The sequence below is a fragment of the Trachemys scripta genome, chromosome 14 (genome assembly GCF_013100865.1).
Source record: "Trachemys scripta elegans isolate TJP31775 chromosome 14, CAS_Tse_1.0, whole genome shotgun sequence".
Lineage (NCBI taxonomy): Eukaryota > Metazoa > Chordata > Testudines > Emydidae > Trachemys > Trachemys scripta.
The window spans coordinates 5,083,649-5,102,039 of NC_048311.1; the positions used below are offsets into that span (position 1 = coordinate 5,083,649).

The 18,391-nt window shown below is 47.8% G+C and overlaps 1 protein-coding gene across 1 annotated transcript in view; it reads left to right on the forward strand.

Moving 5' to 3' along the window:
• Window positions 1-17,309, forward strand: part of LOC117887587 (zinc finger protein 850-like) — a 45,368-nt gene extending 28,059 nt beyond the window's left edge. Inside the window, exons 4-7 of the mRNA XM_034790230.1 lie at window positions 1,779-2,831; window positions 7,403-7,616; window positions 11,841-11,954; window positions 15,994-17,309. Of these exons, the coding sequence (XP_034646121.1) occupies window positions 1,779-2,831; window positions 7,403-7,616; window positions 11,841-11,954; window positions 15,994-17,138 (2,526 nt within the window). The 3' untranslated portion in view covers window positions 17,139-17,309. The remainder of the gene's footprint in view (window positions 1-1,778; window positions 2,832-7,402; window positions 7,617-11,840; window positions 11,955-15,993) is intronic.
• Window positions 17,310-18,391: the final 1,082 nt, after the last annotated feature.

Below are 18,391 nucleotides of genomic sequence, written 5' to 3' on the forward strand. Positions count from 1 at the left end.
ATTTTTTTTTAGTAATTTACATTTAACACAGCACTGTATTGTATTTACTTTTTTTTTTGTCGTCTCTGCTGCTGTCTGATTGTGCATACTTCCAGTTCCAAATGAAGTGTGTGGATGACCCGTCTATTTGTAACTCTGGTGTTCATAACTCTGAGGCTCTACTGTATTCTGAGAGCGATACAACCAATCTTCAGATTGTCTTGAAATTTTCTGAGCCTCATATGGGTACTGGGGTAGTGATAGTGTTCAAATCTGGGATCATTTGAGCAAGGATTTCCTGAGTAGCCCCCCCGAAAAAGCAACATTTTACTCAAAAAAAAAAAAAAAAACAACCACAAGTCTCATTCACCTACCATGTTTTTTTGCACACCTAGGGCACTAACCCCTCCTCAAATTGATCTCAGTCACCTGGGGTTTATCTCAACTCACGCATGGCACCCAGTGCCCTTTTGGGGGAAGCCACATTGAAAAAGTTATTAACATTACAGTCTGGAACGTCAGGTCAGCATGTGCCAAAGCGATGCACTTAGCACTGTGAAATTCACATGTGCAGCAAGACCTGTGCACAGTTGAAGCCAGAGGCTTTCCAGGTAGTGACAGGGGGGTATACTGTGGTTATGGATCCTGACACATGAATTGTGTGTTTGAGCCCTGCCCTAAGCAGTTTTCAAGACCGCGTGTCCTGTGCTCCTTGCATTCTACATGGGGTTCTTTTGGAAACTTTTTCCGGAGACCAAACTTTCTGGTTTAAGAGCAATATTAAAGTAGGAGGGAATGGGGCTGATGGGGTGTATGTACCTCACTGTTTTTTTAAACCAAGGTGCACAGATTTTGCATGTCCCTCCCTTCCCAGAATTGGGTTCATGCCGGGATAGGGCTCTGGTCACGGCAGGTTCAGAAAGGGGTAAGAAGTGGCACAACTTCCATGCCAGAGTCAGAACATCCCCCAGTGTGTGGAGCTCCCTGTGGGACCCACCCATCTCTCAGGAACCATCTGACCCCGCCAAAGGATCTCCAGGAATATTTTTCCCACCCAGTCAAGACATCTGCAAATGATGCTGTCTCCGACTAACTAGTCTCATCTGTTTTTCTTTCTGTGGAGCAGATTTTTCTAGTTTCCCAAACGTAATGTGATTTCTTGGCCAGAACCAGAGGCAGAGCTGTGAATCCCAAATCTCCAGGGCTTTGCGGAAAGGAAGATCCTTAAAACATGAACACAGGTAAGGAGTTGGTGAAATGGATGCAGAAATTATCGGTCACTGGAGTTAGTGGCTGGGATTCCCATAAAGGCTTCATGCATGCCCAGGAGCGCTGCCAGCTTTTCTGCCACCCTAGGCGGCGGAAGGTCCGACCCCGAAATGCCGCCCCCTACAGAGACAGTCCCGCCGCTGAAATACCGCCGCGGGCGCTGCCCCCCAAATTGTAGTGCTCTAGGCGACCACCTAGGTCGCCTAATGGGTTGCACCGGCCCTGTGCACGCCCCAGTATTCTGCCTCATCTCACCCAAGTCCTCAGCAGGTATCATATCTTCATGGCAGGTATTGCTTATGGCTTCCCTTCCACCCTGAGGCCAGGTGATCGCTCCCTTGCCATTAAGTGTTCAGATTGGCTGTGGAGGCAGAATTGGTCCCTTCCACTCTTCTGGGGAAGATTTTTTTTTTTTTTAAGTAAGGGCGGGGGATTTGACTCCTGATTTTTTTTCAGTCTCCCCAGCAGTTATTTTGGTTTGTTCCCCCCTTTCCCATTCCCCTTTCTGAGGGTTCCTTTCTCCATGGCAGAGGAAACATTTCATGTCTGGATTCTCTTCCCCAGCAGGTGATGGGATGGTGAGTGAGAACCAGGAAGAGAATCCACAGCAGGAAGGTCCTGAGCAAGTGGGACCATGTGGGACAGTATTGGGAAGATCCAAAGGGGACGTTTCCTTGAGTCCTGAGCAAGAAGAAGGCCGTGAGACTCAGCGCAGGTCAGAGAGGCAGAAGAGCAACCAGCAAAGGAAGAGACAGGATGAATCCACTTGCCAAGCGAGAAGTTTGGAGGATCCTAGTGAAATCATGGTCCAACAACGAGTCCATATGAAAGAGAAACTGTATAACTGCCCTGAGTGTGGGAAAAGCTTTGCTCAGATATCAAACCTCCTGGTACATCAGAGAATCCATACGAGGGAGAGGCCCTATAAATGCCCTGACTGCGGGGAAAGCTTCACGAGGAACTCAGACATTATTTCCCATCGCTCAGTCCACACAGGAGACAGGCCCTATAGCTGCCTTGAGTGTGGAAAATGTTTTGCTAATTTCTCATCCCTTATTTCACATAGACGAATCCACACGGGGGAGAGACCCTATACGTGCCCCGACTGCGGGAAGAGCTTCAAGCGGAGCTCAGACCTTAGTAAACATCGGAGACTCCACACAGGAGAGACGCCCTATAAATGCCCTGAGTGTGGGAAAAGTTTCACTCAAAGCTCAAACCTGGTTTCGCACCAGAGAATCCACACAGGAGAGACACCCTATAAATGCCCCGAGTGTGGGAAAAGCTTCAAACAAAGATTCAGCCTCATCGTACATCAGAGAATCCACATCGGAGAGAGATCCTATAAATGCCCCGACTGCGGGAAAAGGTTTAGTAACAGCTCCCAACTTATTAGACATCGACGAATCCACACAGGAGAGAAGCCCTATAACTGCTCTGAATGTGGGAAAAGCTTCAGTCAGAGCTGGGGAGTTCTTAGACATCAGAGAATCCATTCAGCAGAGACACCCTATAAATGTTCTGTCTGTGGGAAAAGCTACAAGGGGAAGGATTCGCTGAAGTCCCATCAGAAAGTGCACACAGCATAGAAGGTTTCAGGAGCTCTCCCTGTGGGGCAATGGGTCTCTGCCCTCTGGAAGCAGGTTTCATCTGAGGATGGCCTGGGTAGGGAAAGCAGGCTGGTGGCTGGTCTGGGTTTCAGTGGGGGGTGGTTGGTTAGGGGCCGGGGAGGAGGAAACACTGGGTACTTGGTAGATGGGTCATTTCAGGGTCTGGGGGGGAGCAGGTGATGGTATCAGTGGGGAGACATTTCTGTGGCTTTCACCCACACTTTCCAATGTAGAGAAGAGACAAAAATCCCCCTTGTAGTTTGTCTGAGTTGTCCCTGCAGCTCCTAAGGCCCCTCAAGGTGGGGGCAGGGGGACGTTTTTGAAAGGAGCAGCAAGGGGCCCTGCAGGACTGTAGTTCATAGAATCATAGGACTGGAAGGGATCTTGAGAAGTCATCTAGTCCAGTTCCCTGCACTCGTGGCAGGACCAAGTAGACCATCCCTGACAGGTGTTTGGAGATTTTTTTTTAAGAGCAGGTTAGACAATGATGGAGATTCCACAGCCTCCCTAGGCAATTTATTCCAGTGTGTACCCACCCTGACAGTTAAGAGATTTTTCCTAATGTCCTACTTAAACCTCCCTTGCTGCAATTTAATCCCATTTCTTCTTGTCCTGTCCTCAAAGGTTAAGAAGAACAATTTTTCTCCCTCCTCCTTGTAACAACCTTTTAAGTACTTGAAAACTGTTCTCATGCCCCTCTCAATCTTCTCTTTTGCAGACTAAACAAACCCAATTTTTTCAATCTTCCCTCATAGGTCATGTTTTCTAGACCTTTAATCATTTTTGTTGCCCTTCTCTAGACTTTCTCCAATTTGTCCACATCTTTCCTGAAATGTGGCACCCAGAGCACATGCTGATTAGGCCTCAACTGGAATAAAGTGGAAGAATTACTTCTCATGTCTTGCTTGCTTACTTACAATTAGTTATAAAATAGCAAGAGCTGCCTATATGAAGTGACAGGATGTCAGAGTGATGCTCAATTTATTTGATGTCTCTGCAGCTGCAGGGAGGCAGGGGACAGAGACCGGAAAACGCATAGGAATACATTCCCCCGAAAGGATTCTGCTGTCCCAGTGTGGGCAGGATAGTGTAATAGAGCAGGGGCTATCGGTTCTCTGGACTCCTGGGATCTCGTCTCAAATCTGAGTGGAGCGAGGGCAGAGAGCCTGGCAGTCAGGGCTCCTGGGTTCGATACCCAGTTCCTCTAGTGTCCCTTGTGCAACCATGGTTCACTCACTTCCTTTCCTCTCTGTGGGTCTGTTCCTCCCATCTCTACAATGGGGATAATAGCAGATGCCCACCTCCATGTGGAGTCGTGAGGGGTTGCTGATCACGGGGTGTTCAGTGGCTCAGGAGGACAGAGGTGCCAAGAGAGGGAAAATGTCATTATTATTACTGTATTGTATTAGTCTCTGACATTCCTGTCTCTTCCCAGCTCTCTCTGTTGGGGGATGGTTTTCCTGAGTTAGCTAGAGTTCCTTGTCCATGTTTTCAGGCAGAGGATTATGCTGAAATAGCTTCCCAGGAAGGGATTCTCCCCTCCTCTGTGGACAGAGGGTGCGGGAGATGGGCTCTCATGGGTCTGTTTCAAGTTTCAGGAAATCTTTGACCTTTTTACCTCAGTAGGTTTCTTTTTTGCCCTAATAAAACATTCCTGGTCTGTTCTGGTCCCCCAAAAATTTCCTTCATTTTTGGGCTCTAGGGCCAGGGGAAAAGTTCCCCAGACCTGTTCAGTTTCCTTCCTGAGGAGGAATCACTTACTCCCCAGCCCTTCTGCTGACATCTCTTGTGAGGGCTAAAGGTTTAATTTCAGGAGAGGGCCGTGCAGCTCTCAGAGAACTCAGCTAATTTACCTTCTTCTTCATGTTTCTGAACCATGTGGCAATTTGAAAAAAAAACAAGTGAGTGCTGTGTACTTTGCATGGGTTTTATCAGAAAATATAATCAAGCAAATATGTAGATTAAACAAACACATAACTGAGGCTAAAACTATTATAACTTCACTAAACTCAGACGGAGTTGATCATGGTATTGTTTCAAATTTACAACTGAGATTGAGTCAATACATCACTGGATTAACAATGCTGGGGTTTTTTTTGGATCATCGATTTCAGATCGAATTAATAATGCAGGTACTCAAATCCTGAGGCTGACGAAAGAATCGCTTTTCGTTAATCCTGCAGCAGGATACCGGAGGAGGTGGCTTTAATCTAACACCCTCCGTGACAGATGCAAGACCTTGGTAGCATGGAAACATCATTACAATAGTCTTTTATATGTGCCATTGGCATTTTGTATCTGTAAATGTTGTATGTACCTTTGGGAAGTAGGGATTATAAGATTGCGCCATAGGGGAGGATAATTGAGCTTCTCCAGGAACTAAATGCAGTGGTGGTTAATTACTGAAGATCCCAGGGCAGGTAAACAGCCCAAGAGCAGCACCACCTCCTGGGCTGAATTGCATAGACTGGCTCAGAGCAGGTTCAAGAGGCCCAGGAGTCAAAGGAGCTTGTGGTATAAAGGGCCAGCCTGAACTGATGGAAATCCCTTGTTATGAGATAGTAGCCAAGAGGGCAAAACCCCGCTGGAAGGACTGGAAAGCGAAGAGGGTCTCCCTGTGGAAGAGGTCTGATAGCCAATAAGCTAGCATGCACACAGACTGGTGGTTGTTTTATGATATGTGTTCTCTGTAATGTTTTTGTCCTAAAATAAATATATGGTGCTCCATGAAAGCTGGCTTGTCACTGTAACCCTGAAAGTCCCTTCTGAAGTCTCCCAAATCCCCTTCTCACCCCAACAGGTGCCAGCATAACGTTCATGTTTAGCTCCTGACCGTTTGTTCCTCCCAGTGGCTGCAGTGGAGACAACTCAGGTAGGGGATTTTCAGGGACTTGCTGGGGGGTTCATCCTGAAGCCAAATTTCCAGCCCCAGATTTGCCCAGCCCCAACAGGTAGGAATAGGGCTCAAGGTATTTACCAGACTCTCACTGCCAGAGGTGGATACCACAGATAAATGAAGAACCACCCAGCAAGACCCATGGTTGATGCCCATTCCCCACATGCACCCTGGTAGCATTTGACTATCATGTGTTCCATGCATTTGGGAAGTTCATCTGCTTTAACAGTGCTGAGGTCCCAGGAGCCCAAAGTTTGTCCTGCACCAATCAAAAGTAACAGCACCAAGAACAACCAGTCATATTTAGCTGTGGCACCATAACCCATCAGCTGTAGGGATCCTCTGTGAAGGGCTCTGTCTCATCACTCGTCTCCTGAAACATGCCATAGCCTCACGTGGACATTTGGAAAATAGATACACCCAGCAGCAGCAGCCATGGCAGTAGAAAATCAGAGATCAGGAATGCTATCCCTGGCTCTGGGAAGATGGTGTGGTGTACTGGTTAGAGAGGTTGGCTCACAAAAGCACTTATTTGTGGAACAATCAATCTGAAAGGCAGCCTGGCCGAGTGGCTAAAATCTAGCTCTAGCAGATTGGTGATCTGGAGTAAAATCCTGGCTCCCTTGAAGCCTGTTTGAAAAAAAACATCAATTTCAGTGGGGCTGGAATTCACCAGTGGGGTCTATTGCCACCTCTGTCTGAACTGACCTGGTGCAATCTTTCTGTTCATTTATTTGTAAAGGTGGCAGCTCATGCGTGTTGTTAAATCAGGGGCTTCCTGTCTCTCTGCCTGTCCAACACAGACAGGCTCTCCCTCCCCAACCCTCCTCACAGAGGAGTGCAGTGTGGAGTGGGCTCCTCTGATGAGAAGCTGGGCAGAGGATGCAGGAACAGTGCAGGGACTTACGTGGAGTCATGAGGGCTATTGTTAAGGGGACGAACAGGGAGTGTGGCAGTGGGGGGGAAGAGGCAAGGCTGAAACCTGCGAGCCCAGAGGTGCCAGGACTACAAACTGCCCAGCCCAGAAGTGCCAGGGCTAGGAACTGCCAAGCCTAGAGGTGCCAGAGCTCAGCCCGGCAAGCCCTGGCACGATTAAGCGCTGCCTCCCTCCACCTACTTCATTCTCCTCTGGGCATGTCTTGCCCCGTGCACAAATTCTGCGCATCCCTCCCCTCCCCCTTTAGCTCCCATGTACTGTATAGCAGGGAGCAGAATCGGAGGGCAGGAGGCTTCAGCAGATGTTACTGAGCATGCTCGGATCCCTGCACATCTCCCCCCCCTCCCCCTTTTGGGAGGATCTGATTGTTCTGCAGCCTGTGGGGGTGAGCAGGGGGATGTCGGGGGGGGGGGGACTGTAGTCCTTTTCACACGCCACTTTCCTCCAGGGAACCCCTAATCTCTGCAGATAAGTGCTCTGGGCATTGCTTGCAGCCTGTCCCAGACCCAGGGAGGGCTGCGGCCCGGGTTGGTGTCGAGGGGCACAGGAAGGGGCTGGATCAGCTGAGAGCGGTGGGTTGTATCTGGTGTTGGCAGGGGGAGGCAGAGATATGGGTTCCTAGGTGCGTCTGCTTTACAAATAATCATAATAATGAATAATTGTAATAACAGGGATGAGAGACTGCAGCTCCTGCATTGCAGTTGCTCCTAACCCGAGCTGTTTGAAGTTGTTGCTGCCTCCATTGTGAGCCGGGAGCCCGGGCTGAGCCGCTGCTGCTCCCCAGCGGGGTGTGTTCGGGGAGAGACCTGCATTAACCCCCCCCCCCCTCTGCGCCCAGCCGGGGGCACTTTCTGCGGGGGCTGGAACCAGCCCCTGGGACAGGCCCGGGCTCTGCCGACACCAGCCCCTGAGCCGGAGCCTGCAGGTAAGAACTGATCCAGCTATGGGAGAGCGAGTGCCCCTGGGAATGGGACAATGGCGGGGAGGAGGGCGGGGGGAGACTAATGTGGGGAGGCCGCAGGAGAAATAAATGCGGAGCTAGGTTAGGTGTGGGAAGTTAACCGGCCTGTGCTGGGTTGGGGCTTCTTGGGGTATGACTGCATCCATGGTAGCGTTTATAGCAGCATAAATATATAGGTAAAAAAATCGCGCCCCCATCTGAAGAAGTGAGGTTCTTACCCACGAAAGCTTATGCTCCCAATACTTCTGTTAGTCTCAAAGGTGCCACAGGACCCTCTGTTGCTTTTTACATTATGATACCAGTGTAACTCCTCTAGTATAAACCAGAGCTTAACGGCTCTGTGCCTCAGTTTCCCACATGAATGGTGCTCTCCTGTCACTTGGGGGTATTGGGAGGATAAATAATTTTTTTAAACTGGTGCTCAGGTACTAGGTTTTAGGGGCCAGATAAGGACCATAGAGAGCGAAGCAGCCCCTGGCAAATAGGGCACACTAGCTCTTTTTCAGAAACCTCCCCCTCAGCTTTTTAAAGGAAATGGAAACTCATGAATGTGAGTATCTGCTGAGCCGGGGTTCTCAACCTTTCTCTTTCTGAGCCCCTCTCCCCCCAACAATCTGTAAAAACTCCACGGCCCACCTATGCTACAACAACTGGTTTTCTGCATATACAAGCAGGAGCGCCACTAGCTTTTCTGCCACCCTAGGCGGCGGAAGGTCCCGCCCCAAAATGCCGCCCCCCACAGAGGCGGCGGAAGGTCCCACCGCTGAAATACCGCTGCAGTCGCCGCCCCCCAAATTGTAGTGTCCTAGGCGACCGCCTAGGTCACCTAATGGGTTGCGCCAGCCCTGTATACAAGCCAGGGCCAGCGTTAGGGGGTAGCAAGTGGGGCAATTGCCCAGAGCCCCATGCCACAAGGGGCCCTGCAAAGCTACATTGCTCAGGTTTCCCCTTCAGCCCCGTGTGGCAGGGCTCAGGACCCCAGGCTTCAGACCCATGCAGTGGGGCTTTGGCTTTCTGTCCTGGGCCCCAGCGAGACTTAACGCTGGCCCTGCTTGGCAGAGCCCCTGAAACCTGCTCGCGGCCCCCCATCCGGCCCCAGACCCCTCACTGAGAGCCACTGGGCTATAGAAATAGGAGACACTGCTGCATCTCAGGTGGGTAGGTGTATAGGAGCTATAGGAATAGAGACACACAGGGTGATGTGCCTTGCTGGAGCACTTCTATGCATGCACTCACACGGGAAGAGAGATCTCTTGCCCTTGCCTCTTGTCCTTAGTATGTGTCATAGAGGCGTAGGAGATGCCTGTGTATGTGACTGTGGGTGCTGTGGAGGGGTACCAGGGGCTGTGTGGCTATATGTGCTGTAGAAATGTACCAGATGTCCTCAGCGCATTAGTAGGTTCCATAGGCCATGGTGTCTGTGCTACCAATGTGTGGGCTATGCTATGTGCATATGCAGGAGTCATTATTGATCATTTCTCCAGGATGGGGTCTACATGCTCTATTGGGGGATTGCCCCCTCTGCCAGCAGTCTCCTTTCCTGTTCAGTAGCAGGTTGCCAGATGCGAGCATGTGAAGGTGCTGCAGAACTGCAAGGAGCTGTATATGTATAGGGATGTTGGGTCTATACACAGTCTATGGGAGTGCAGGGGACTGTATGAGTGTTTAGCTAGCTATATGCATAGGTGATATATACTAATGTACTGGCTCTCAGACTACTGTACCCCTTGCAGGAGTCTGATTTGACTTGCATACCCCAAGTTTCCCTTTACTTAAAAATGACATGCTTACAGAATCAGACATAAAAATACAAAAGGATCACAGCCCACTGATACTGAAAAATTGCTTCCTTTCTCATTTTTACCATATAATTATAAAATAAATCCACTAGAAATATTGTACTTACATTGCAGTGTATAGTATATAGAGCAGTATAAACAAGTCATTGTCGGTATGAAATTTGTTTGTACTGACTTCGCTAGTACTTTTTATGTAGCCTGTTGTAAAACTAGGTAAATACCTCGATGAGTTGATGTACCCCCTGGAAGACCTCTGCATACCCCCAGAGGGGTCACATACCCCTGGTTGAGAAGCACTGTACTAACTAACTAATTGAGGGTATGTGGGTGAGGATAAAAAGGGAAAAGAACAATAGCAATGTTATGGTGGAGGGTCTATTATAGCACACCAAATCAGGAAGAGGAAGTGGATGAGGCATTTTCCAAGCAGGTAACAAGGTTAGCTAACACGTGAGTCAGTACTGATGGGGGATTTTAACTTCCCTGATATCTACTGGAAGACTAATACAGCAAAACATAGTGTGTCCTGCAACTTCTTAGCATGTGTAGGGGACAGCTTTCTGATTCAGAAAGTTGAGGAAACAACTAGGGGGTCATCCCTTTTGGATCTGGTTTTGACCAACAGGGATGAATTAGTTGCGAACCTGAAGGTGGTCAGGAACTTGGGAAGAAATGATCATGATCTGATAGAATTCAAGATCCTAAGGAAAGGAGGACCAGCAAACCAAGGACACTGGACTTCAGAAAGGTGGATTTCAGCCAACTCAGAGAAATAATAGGCAAGGTCCCATGGAGAGACCAATTGGGAAGAAAGGTAGTCGAAGCGGGCTGTCAGTTCCTAAAAGATGTAATACTAGATACTCAACATCAAGCTATTCCCATGCAGAGGAAATAGAAGAAGAGCCACAAGAGGCCAATGGGGCTGCACAAGAAGCTTTTTAGCTATCTAAAAGCCAAAAGGGATACATACAGGGAATGGAAGGAGGGGCATGTCACCAAGGAATTATACACATGGGAATAGCGTGAGCGTGTAGGGACCAAATCAGGAAAGCCAAGGCAAAGAAGGAGTTACATCTGGCAAGGAATGTTAGAGACAACAAGAAGGGGTTCTACAAATATGTCAGACAAAAAGAAAGATCAGGGACGATCTGGGTCCACTGCTCAATGGAGAAGGTGAGTTGGTAACGGAAGATGATGGGAAGGCAGAGCTGCTCAATGCCTACTTTGCTTCTGTCTTCTCACAAAAAATAACAGGACTGGATGACTAGCGAAGTTACTATAGACAATAGTATGCAGATCGAGATAAATAGAGAACACGTTATAGATTTTTAGTATCAGAGGGGTAGCTGTGTTAGTCTGGATCTGTAAAAAGCAACAGAGAGTCCTGTGGCACTTTTAAGACTAACAGATGTATTGGAGCATAAGCTTTCGTGGGTGAATACCCACTGCGTCTGACGAAGCAGGTATTCACCCACAAAAGCTTATGCTCCAATACATCTGTTAGTCTTAAAGGTGCCACAGGACTCTCTGTTGCTTGTTATAGATCTTGTGACTAATATGAATCAATTCAAGTCAATGGGGCCTGATGTTATTCACCGCAGGGTGCTGAAGGAATTAGCTGCAGAAATTTCAGTCGCTGGCAATAATATTTGCAAACTCATGGATAACAGGAGAGGTCCCGGAAGACTGGAGAAGGGCTAATGTAGTGGCCATCATTAAAAAGGAGGAGCTGGGGAACCTGACTTCAGTACCTGGGAAGCTACTAGAGCAATGTATAAAACATTCAATTTGCAAATACCTGGAGGATGAAGGGGTGATCACTAGCAGCCAGCATGGATTTACCAAGAACAAATCCTGCCAAACCAGCTTTCTTTCTTTCTTTGACAAGGTAACTAGTTGGGTGGATGGGGGAATGTGGTGGACATAATATACCTGGACTTTAGCAAGGCTTTTGACCCAGTGCCACATGATATTCCGACAGGTAAGCTGGAGAAATGTGGGCTCAGCAGAACTACCATCATACATGGATGATGTATGGATACATAATTGGTTAAATACCCACAAACAAAGAGTAACTATTAATAGAATGCTGTCCGATTGCGGGGAGGTCTCAAGTGGGGTTCCACAGGGATCTGTTCTGGTTCCGGTGTTATTTAACATCTTTTATTAATGACCTGGATGTAGAAATAGAGAGCGTACGGATCTAATTTGCGGACGATGCAAAGCTAGGGAGGGTTGCAAATACTTTGGAGGACAGAGCTAAAATTCAGAGGGATCTTGATAAATTGGAGAACGGGGCTACAGACAAAATGAAATTCAACAAAGACAAATGTAAGGTGCTACGCAACTGTGAAGCCTTGATCTTGCCTGTTTTCTTCCTTGGGAGCAGATTTTCCAATTCCCAAGCCCAACATGATCTCCTGGAGGAAACGGAGAAAAGAGCTGTGGGTCCCAGACTTTCAGAACTCTGAGGAAAGTGTGACCCTGAGGAACACCCTCACAGGTGAGGAATTGGTTAAAGTGATACAGAAACCATCCATCATTGACGTAAACAGCTAGAATTCCCACAAAAGCCCCATTCGCATCTCTGCCTCATCTCACCCAGGTCAGAATGTTGTATCCTCTTGGCAGACCTCATGCATGGCTTCCCACCCATCCTGAGTGGCACCTGGCAGTAGCTCTGTTCCCTCTGAGTGTTCGGATGATATGTGGAGGCAAAATTGGTTCCCTCCTCTCTGTCTTCTGAAGAACGATTTGGGGGGCAGGATTCAGCTCCTGATTCTTAATCTCCCCAGCATTTAATTCAGTTTATTTCCCCCTCCCCACCCCCATTCTCCTTTCTGAGGTTCCCTTTCCCCCAGCACAGGGAACGTCTGGATCCCCTGTCTGTCCCAGAAGCTGTCGGGACAATGATTGAGGACAAGGACGAGAATCTTTAGCAGGGAGGTCCTGAGCAAGTAGAACCACACGGGAAGGTATCGGGAAGAGCTAGGAGCAAAGTGTAGACACGCTCAAGCAATCTCATTACTGAACACCTGTATGCCGACATAAGTTAGGTCGATTAATTTTGTAGTGTAGACATGCCCTGTGATTATTTCTGTAATAACTGCAGTTGGAGGGATTTTCTCCTTGTTTCTTGATGCCTGGGGCATGACGCGGTCTCATGTTTCTGGAATTTCAGGTGTCAAGGGAGTCTTTATCTCTCACTGAAGTTTTTACCTCAATAGGTTTCTTCTTTCCAAACAAACTCCTAATAAAACATTTGTTTTATATCTCTTGTCTTCTCTGATATCCCAGGAATTTCCTCTGTTCTTAAGCTCTCGGGTTGGATGTAAAGTTCCCCTAACCAGATAAGTTGCCTCTCTTATTCACCACCCCCCCTTAGGAAGAATAGCTCACTTCTCAACCCTTTTTGTGTGGGGGGGTCTCAGGTAGCTTAGCTAATTTATTCATTGTGATTCTGTACCCATGTTGCAACTGGAAAGAATAAACCCGTGCTGCGTACTTTTTGTGGGTTTCATTAGAAAAGATAAGCAAGGAAATAATAAATTAAACACTGAGGCTAAAACTAGTGTAACTTCATTAAACTAATTTAAAATTAAACAATGCAATGATCAAATTAAGGTCATTATTGAGACTTAAGGCCAGTCTATGGTTAAACCACTTCACCAGTGCAACTGCAGCACTGTATCGCTTTATAGCTACCCCAAGAGGTGGTAGCTATGTCAACGGGGGAATTCTCCTGTCTTGTATACACCGGGGGTGAGGTCACAAAGGGGTGTGGATTTTTCACACCCCTGAGCGCCATAGTTAAACCAATGTAAGAATCATAGAAGATTAGGGTTAGAAGAGACCTCAGGAGGTCATCTAGTCCAACCCCCTGCTCAAAGCAGGACCAACCCCAATTAAATCATCCCAGCCAGGGCTTTGTCAAGCTGGGCCTTAAAGACCTCTAAGGATGGAGATTCCACCACTTCCCTAGGTTTCTAGTGTAGACCTGGCCTTACTCAGTACATCGATGGGTTAACAAAGACGTTAGCTGCGATTATCAATTTATAATGTCAGGTTAATGCAGCAGCTAATCAAATCCTGAGGTTGACAAAAGGAAAACCTAAATCCTAGTGTAAATAGAGCTAGGTTGATGAAATAATTCTTCTGTCAACCTCGCTACCACCTCTTGGGAAGGTGGATTACCTATGCTGATTGGAGAACCCCTCCCATCGGCGTAGGTTGCATCTACACTGAAGTGCCATAGTGGCACCATTTTAAGTGTAGACACACCCTCAGTTTAGTGAGTGTAGGCCAGGAGTTTCTTTTTTTACTTTAGACCTTGACCAAGAGAGAGTCCACCAAGGAGTGGTAAATTGAGCTTGGCTAGCCTTAAGGAAGTACAGAGACCAAAGTGGTTTCTTTAACCACAGCTTCACTGCTACTACTTCCTTCTTAAATCTCACCATGATAGCTATTATTCTACTCTTCTTAGCTCTACTCACCAACACACATACAAAGTGTGTGAGTTTTACAAGTGATATCACAACAGAAGAGATTATCGAGCCAGGCTTACAACTACCAATAGCAGTGCCCAGTAGCATGTCTTTATCATGTGCGGCACTCATTGGTGTAGATGGCAGACTTGGGAGTTTAGGGAACTATTAATGGTGCCATTTCCCAGAAACATATAAACTCACTCAATAAACACCCTCACAAGTATCCCTCCTTTATGATGACAAGAAAAGAGTTCACAGTTCTCTTGCTACGTGGTTCTTTGGGATCTTTGGCTCGCGTGACTGCAGTTACTGGAACCAGGCAATGGAGTAGCTTGGTCAGGGTTCTTGATGCCCACAGAATTCTCTCAGACAGTAGCATACTGGTCAGGGAGGTATAGCCAATGAATGGAGTCTTCACTTCTTTGTACTCAAAGGGAACTAAGAGGAGTTCTTTTCATAGATGTTGGTGACCCAAGAGAGCACACGTCTCTTCTCCAGGGTCTTGACCTTCATAGTGGAGGGTGATTCCCACTTACAACATCCTATGGTCCACCTTCATAACTCGTTCAGTGGCCTGTGCCTTCCAGATACAGTCAATATGGCCCAGTCCTCTCACATGGGCAAGCATCAGGCCTGCAGTCTCTATGGAAATTCCCACTCAGGGATAACCATTGTCCCGAAAAATCCTCTGTTGCAACTGCAATGTCTGATGGGCCATCTGGTGGCTAATAAGGCTTGAGCTCCAACTGAAGATTTTCCCACACTCAGCACGTTCGTATCGTTTCTCTTTAGTGAAGATTCGTGGCTGGATCATGATTGCATTAAGGTCCTCCAAACCTCCCTGTCTCCTTGGCTGATTCCTCTGCTGCCTCTCTGACCTGCATTCACTCTCACAGGCTTCTCCTCATTTGGGACTATGGGAAATTTTCCCTTTGGTTCTTCCCGATACTATTCCATGTGGCTCCATTTGCTCAGGGCTGAGTATTCCCCACCTCGTCCTTGCTCACACCTCACAGTAGCTCCCTTCCTGCAGAGTTTTAACTCGGGAAATGGCATTGAATTGGTCTCTCCTCATCTCTGGGGAGAGGTTCTTGGGTTTGTTTGTTTGGTGGGAGAGGAATTCAGCTTCTGATTGCTTGATTTCCTTAGCAATTATTTTGATTTATTTCCCCCCTTTCCTAATACGTATAAAATGAAGGGGTCTAAAGGAGATGTTACCACTCGAGAGAGATCTTGGAGTCATTGTGGGTCGTTCTCTGAAAACATCCACTCCATGTGCAGCAGGAGTCAAAAAAGCGAACAGAATGTTGGGAATCCTTAGGAGAGGGATAGATAATAAGACAGAAAATATCATATTGCCTCTATATAAATTCATGGTATGTCCACATCTTGAAAACTGTGTGCAGATGTGGTTGCTCCATCTCAAAAAAGATATATTGGAATTCGAAAAGGTTCAAAAAAGGGCAACAAAAATGATTAGGGGTATGGAAAGGCTGCCACATGAGGAGAGATTAATAAGACTGGGACTTTTCAGCTTGAAAAAGATGACTAAGTGGGGATATGATTGATAAAATCATGACTGGTGTGGAGAAATTAAATAAGGAAGTGTTATTTATTGCTTCTCATAACACAAGAACTAGGGGTCACCAAATGAAATTAATAGGCAGCAGATTTAAAACAAACAAAAGGAAGTATTTCTTCATACAACACACAGTCAACCTGTGGAACTCTTTGCTAGGGGATGTTGTGAAGGCCAAGACTATAACAGGGTTCAAAAAAGAACTAGATAAATTCATGGCAGATAGGTCCATCTATGGCTATTAACCAGGATGGGCAGGGATGGTGTCCCTAGCTTCGAAGCTGGGAATGGGCAACAGGGGATGGATCACTTGATGATTACGTGTTCTGTTCATTCCCTCTGGAACACCGGGCATTGGCCACTGTCAGAAGACAGGATACTGGGCTAGATGGAACATTGGTCTGATCCAGTATGGCCATTCTTATGTTTTTATGTTCCCATTCCCCTTTCTGAGGTTCCTTTTCTCCCTGGCACAGGGACTGACTCCTGTCTGGATTCTCTCTCTTGCCCAGCAGGTGATGGGATGATGAGTAAGATTAAGGAGGAAAATCCTCAGCAGGAAGGTCCTGAGGAAGTGGAACCACACGGGACGCTATTGGGAAGATCCAAAGGAAATGTTTCCCAGAGACCCAAGCAAGGAGAAGCCTGTGGGAGTCAGCGCAAGTCAGAAAGGCAGAAGGGAAACCAGACAAAGAAGAGACGGGCTGAATCCACTCATCCAGGAGGAGGTTTGGAGGATCCTAAAGAGACCATGATCCAGCCGAAGATCCACATTAAAAAGAAATCGTATAACTGCCCTGAGTGTGGGAAAAGCTTCACTCAGACATCAAATCTTATTATACATGAGAGAATCCACACAGGGCAGAGACCCTATAAATGCCTTGAGTGTGGGAAAAGCTTCAGACAGAAATCAGACCTCAGTAAACATCAGCGAATCCACACGGGAGAGACCCCTTATAAATGCCCCGACTGCGGGAAAAGCTTTAAGCAAAGATTCAGCCTCATCGTACATCACCGAAGTCACACTGGAGAGACCCCTTATAAATGCAATGACTGCGGGAAAGGCTTCACCCAGAGCACCAACCTGGTTTCGCACCAGAGGATCCACACGGGAGAGACACCCTATAAATGCGCCGACTGTGGGAAGAGCTTCAAGCAAAGATTCAGCCTCATCGTACACCAGAGAAACCACACTGGAGAGAGAGCCTATAAATGCGCAGACTGCGGGAAAAGCTTCAAGCAGAGCTCAGAGCTCATTTCGCACCAGAGAATCCACGTGGGAGAGAGGCCCTTCAAATGCACGGAGTGTGGGAAAAACTTCAGTCAGAGCTCAGGCCTGATTAGACATCGGAGAACCCACACGGGAGAGAAACCCTACAAGTGCATCGATTGTGGGAAAGGCTTCAGTCAGAGCTCGGGACTTATTAGGCATCGGAGAACCCACACAGGGCAGAAACCCTATGACTGCCCTGAGTGCGGGAAAAGCTTCACTCAGAGCTCAGCCCTTATCGTACATCAGAGAGTCCACACAGGAGAGGCACCCTATCGATGTTCTGTCTGTGGGAAAAGCTACAAGGTGAAGGACTCCCTCATTTCCCACCAGAAACTCCACACAGGATAGGAGGCAAAGGGAGCCCTCACAGCGGGGCAATGTGTTTGTGCCCTCCTGAAGCAAAGTATAAACTTGCTTCCTTTGAGGATAGTCTTGGGAGAGGAGCAAGGTGGGAGGGGGTGGAGCATAGGCACCAACTCCATGGGTACTCCAGGGCTGGAGCACCCACGGAAAAAAAATAGTGCATACTTAGCACCCACTGGCAGCCCTACGGGTCAGTGCCTCCTCCTCCCCCACAGTGCCTCCCGCCTGCCTGTGGCCCCCTGATTGGTTCCTCCCCCCCCCCCCCCCCCCCCCCCCAGCAGCTCCTGCCTGCCGCAATCAGCTGTTCCTTGGTGTGCTGGAGGCATTGGAGGGGGAGGAGCAGGAACAGGTGGGAGGAGGGGGGCAGAAAGAGGCAGGGTGGGGGCTTGGAGGAAGGGGCAGGGTGGGGAAGGGGCCTGGGGCACCCCCAAGGATCTCTGTAAGTCAGCCACTATGGGGCGGATGGTTTCAGTTTGGGAAGAGGGGGTTGGCGGGATCTGTGAGTTAGTCAGTAGAGAGATGCGCCACTTCCTGAAGTCTTTTTGGTTTTCCTGTGGCACCTTTCCTGCGAGAGGGCAGAAACAAAGCAGCTCAGGACAGGACAATTGCAGGCTGCAGCTACACAGAGCAGTCGGCAGTTTGGTTACCTCATTGCATGTTGTACATAGTGTCCATAAAAAAGGATTTATCTTGACACCTCTGCTGATCAGAAAGATACCGCATGGTACCAGCAGTGGGAGGCACCCAGTGTGCTGGAAGACCCAGTGGGAGAGGTCACATTGCAATGGCCGCTACAGAGCCTTTACAACTACAAGTAACTTCTCCACCCACCCTGAGGATATGCCTGAAAAGGATTCAAACAGCAGTTTGAGCTGCTTATGAAAGTCAGCCACAGGGACAAATAAAGTGGAGGCTAAGACAAAGATTGCTTTGATCCTTCCCGCGACAGGCACGGAAGTCCCAGATGGTGGTGGAGAAAGAGAGGGAAGTTGTGCAGAAATATCAAAAATGTTTGAGGCTCATTGTGTTCTTAGAAAAAATGTGACTTATGAGAGAGAGATGGGTCAGGATAAGAACACAGAATGAAGGGGAAACAATAGAGGAGTTTTGTCAAAGATTTAAAGCTAAAAAGTCAGTCCTGTGACTATGGAATCATAAAAGATTCTCTCATTAAAGACCAAATTATCCTGGGGTGTAACAATAAAAAAGTTTATGAAGGGAGATGGATCTGTCACTAG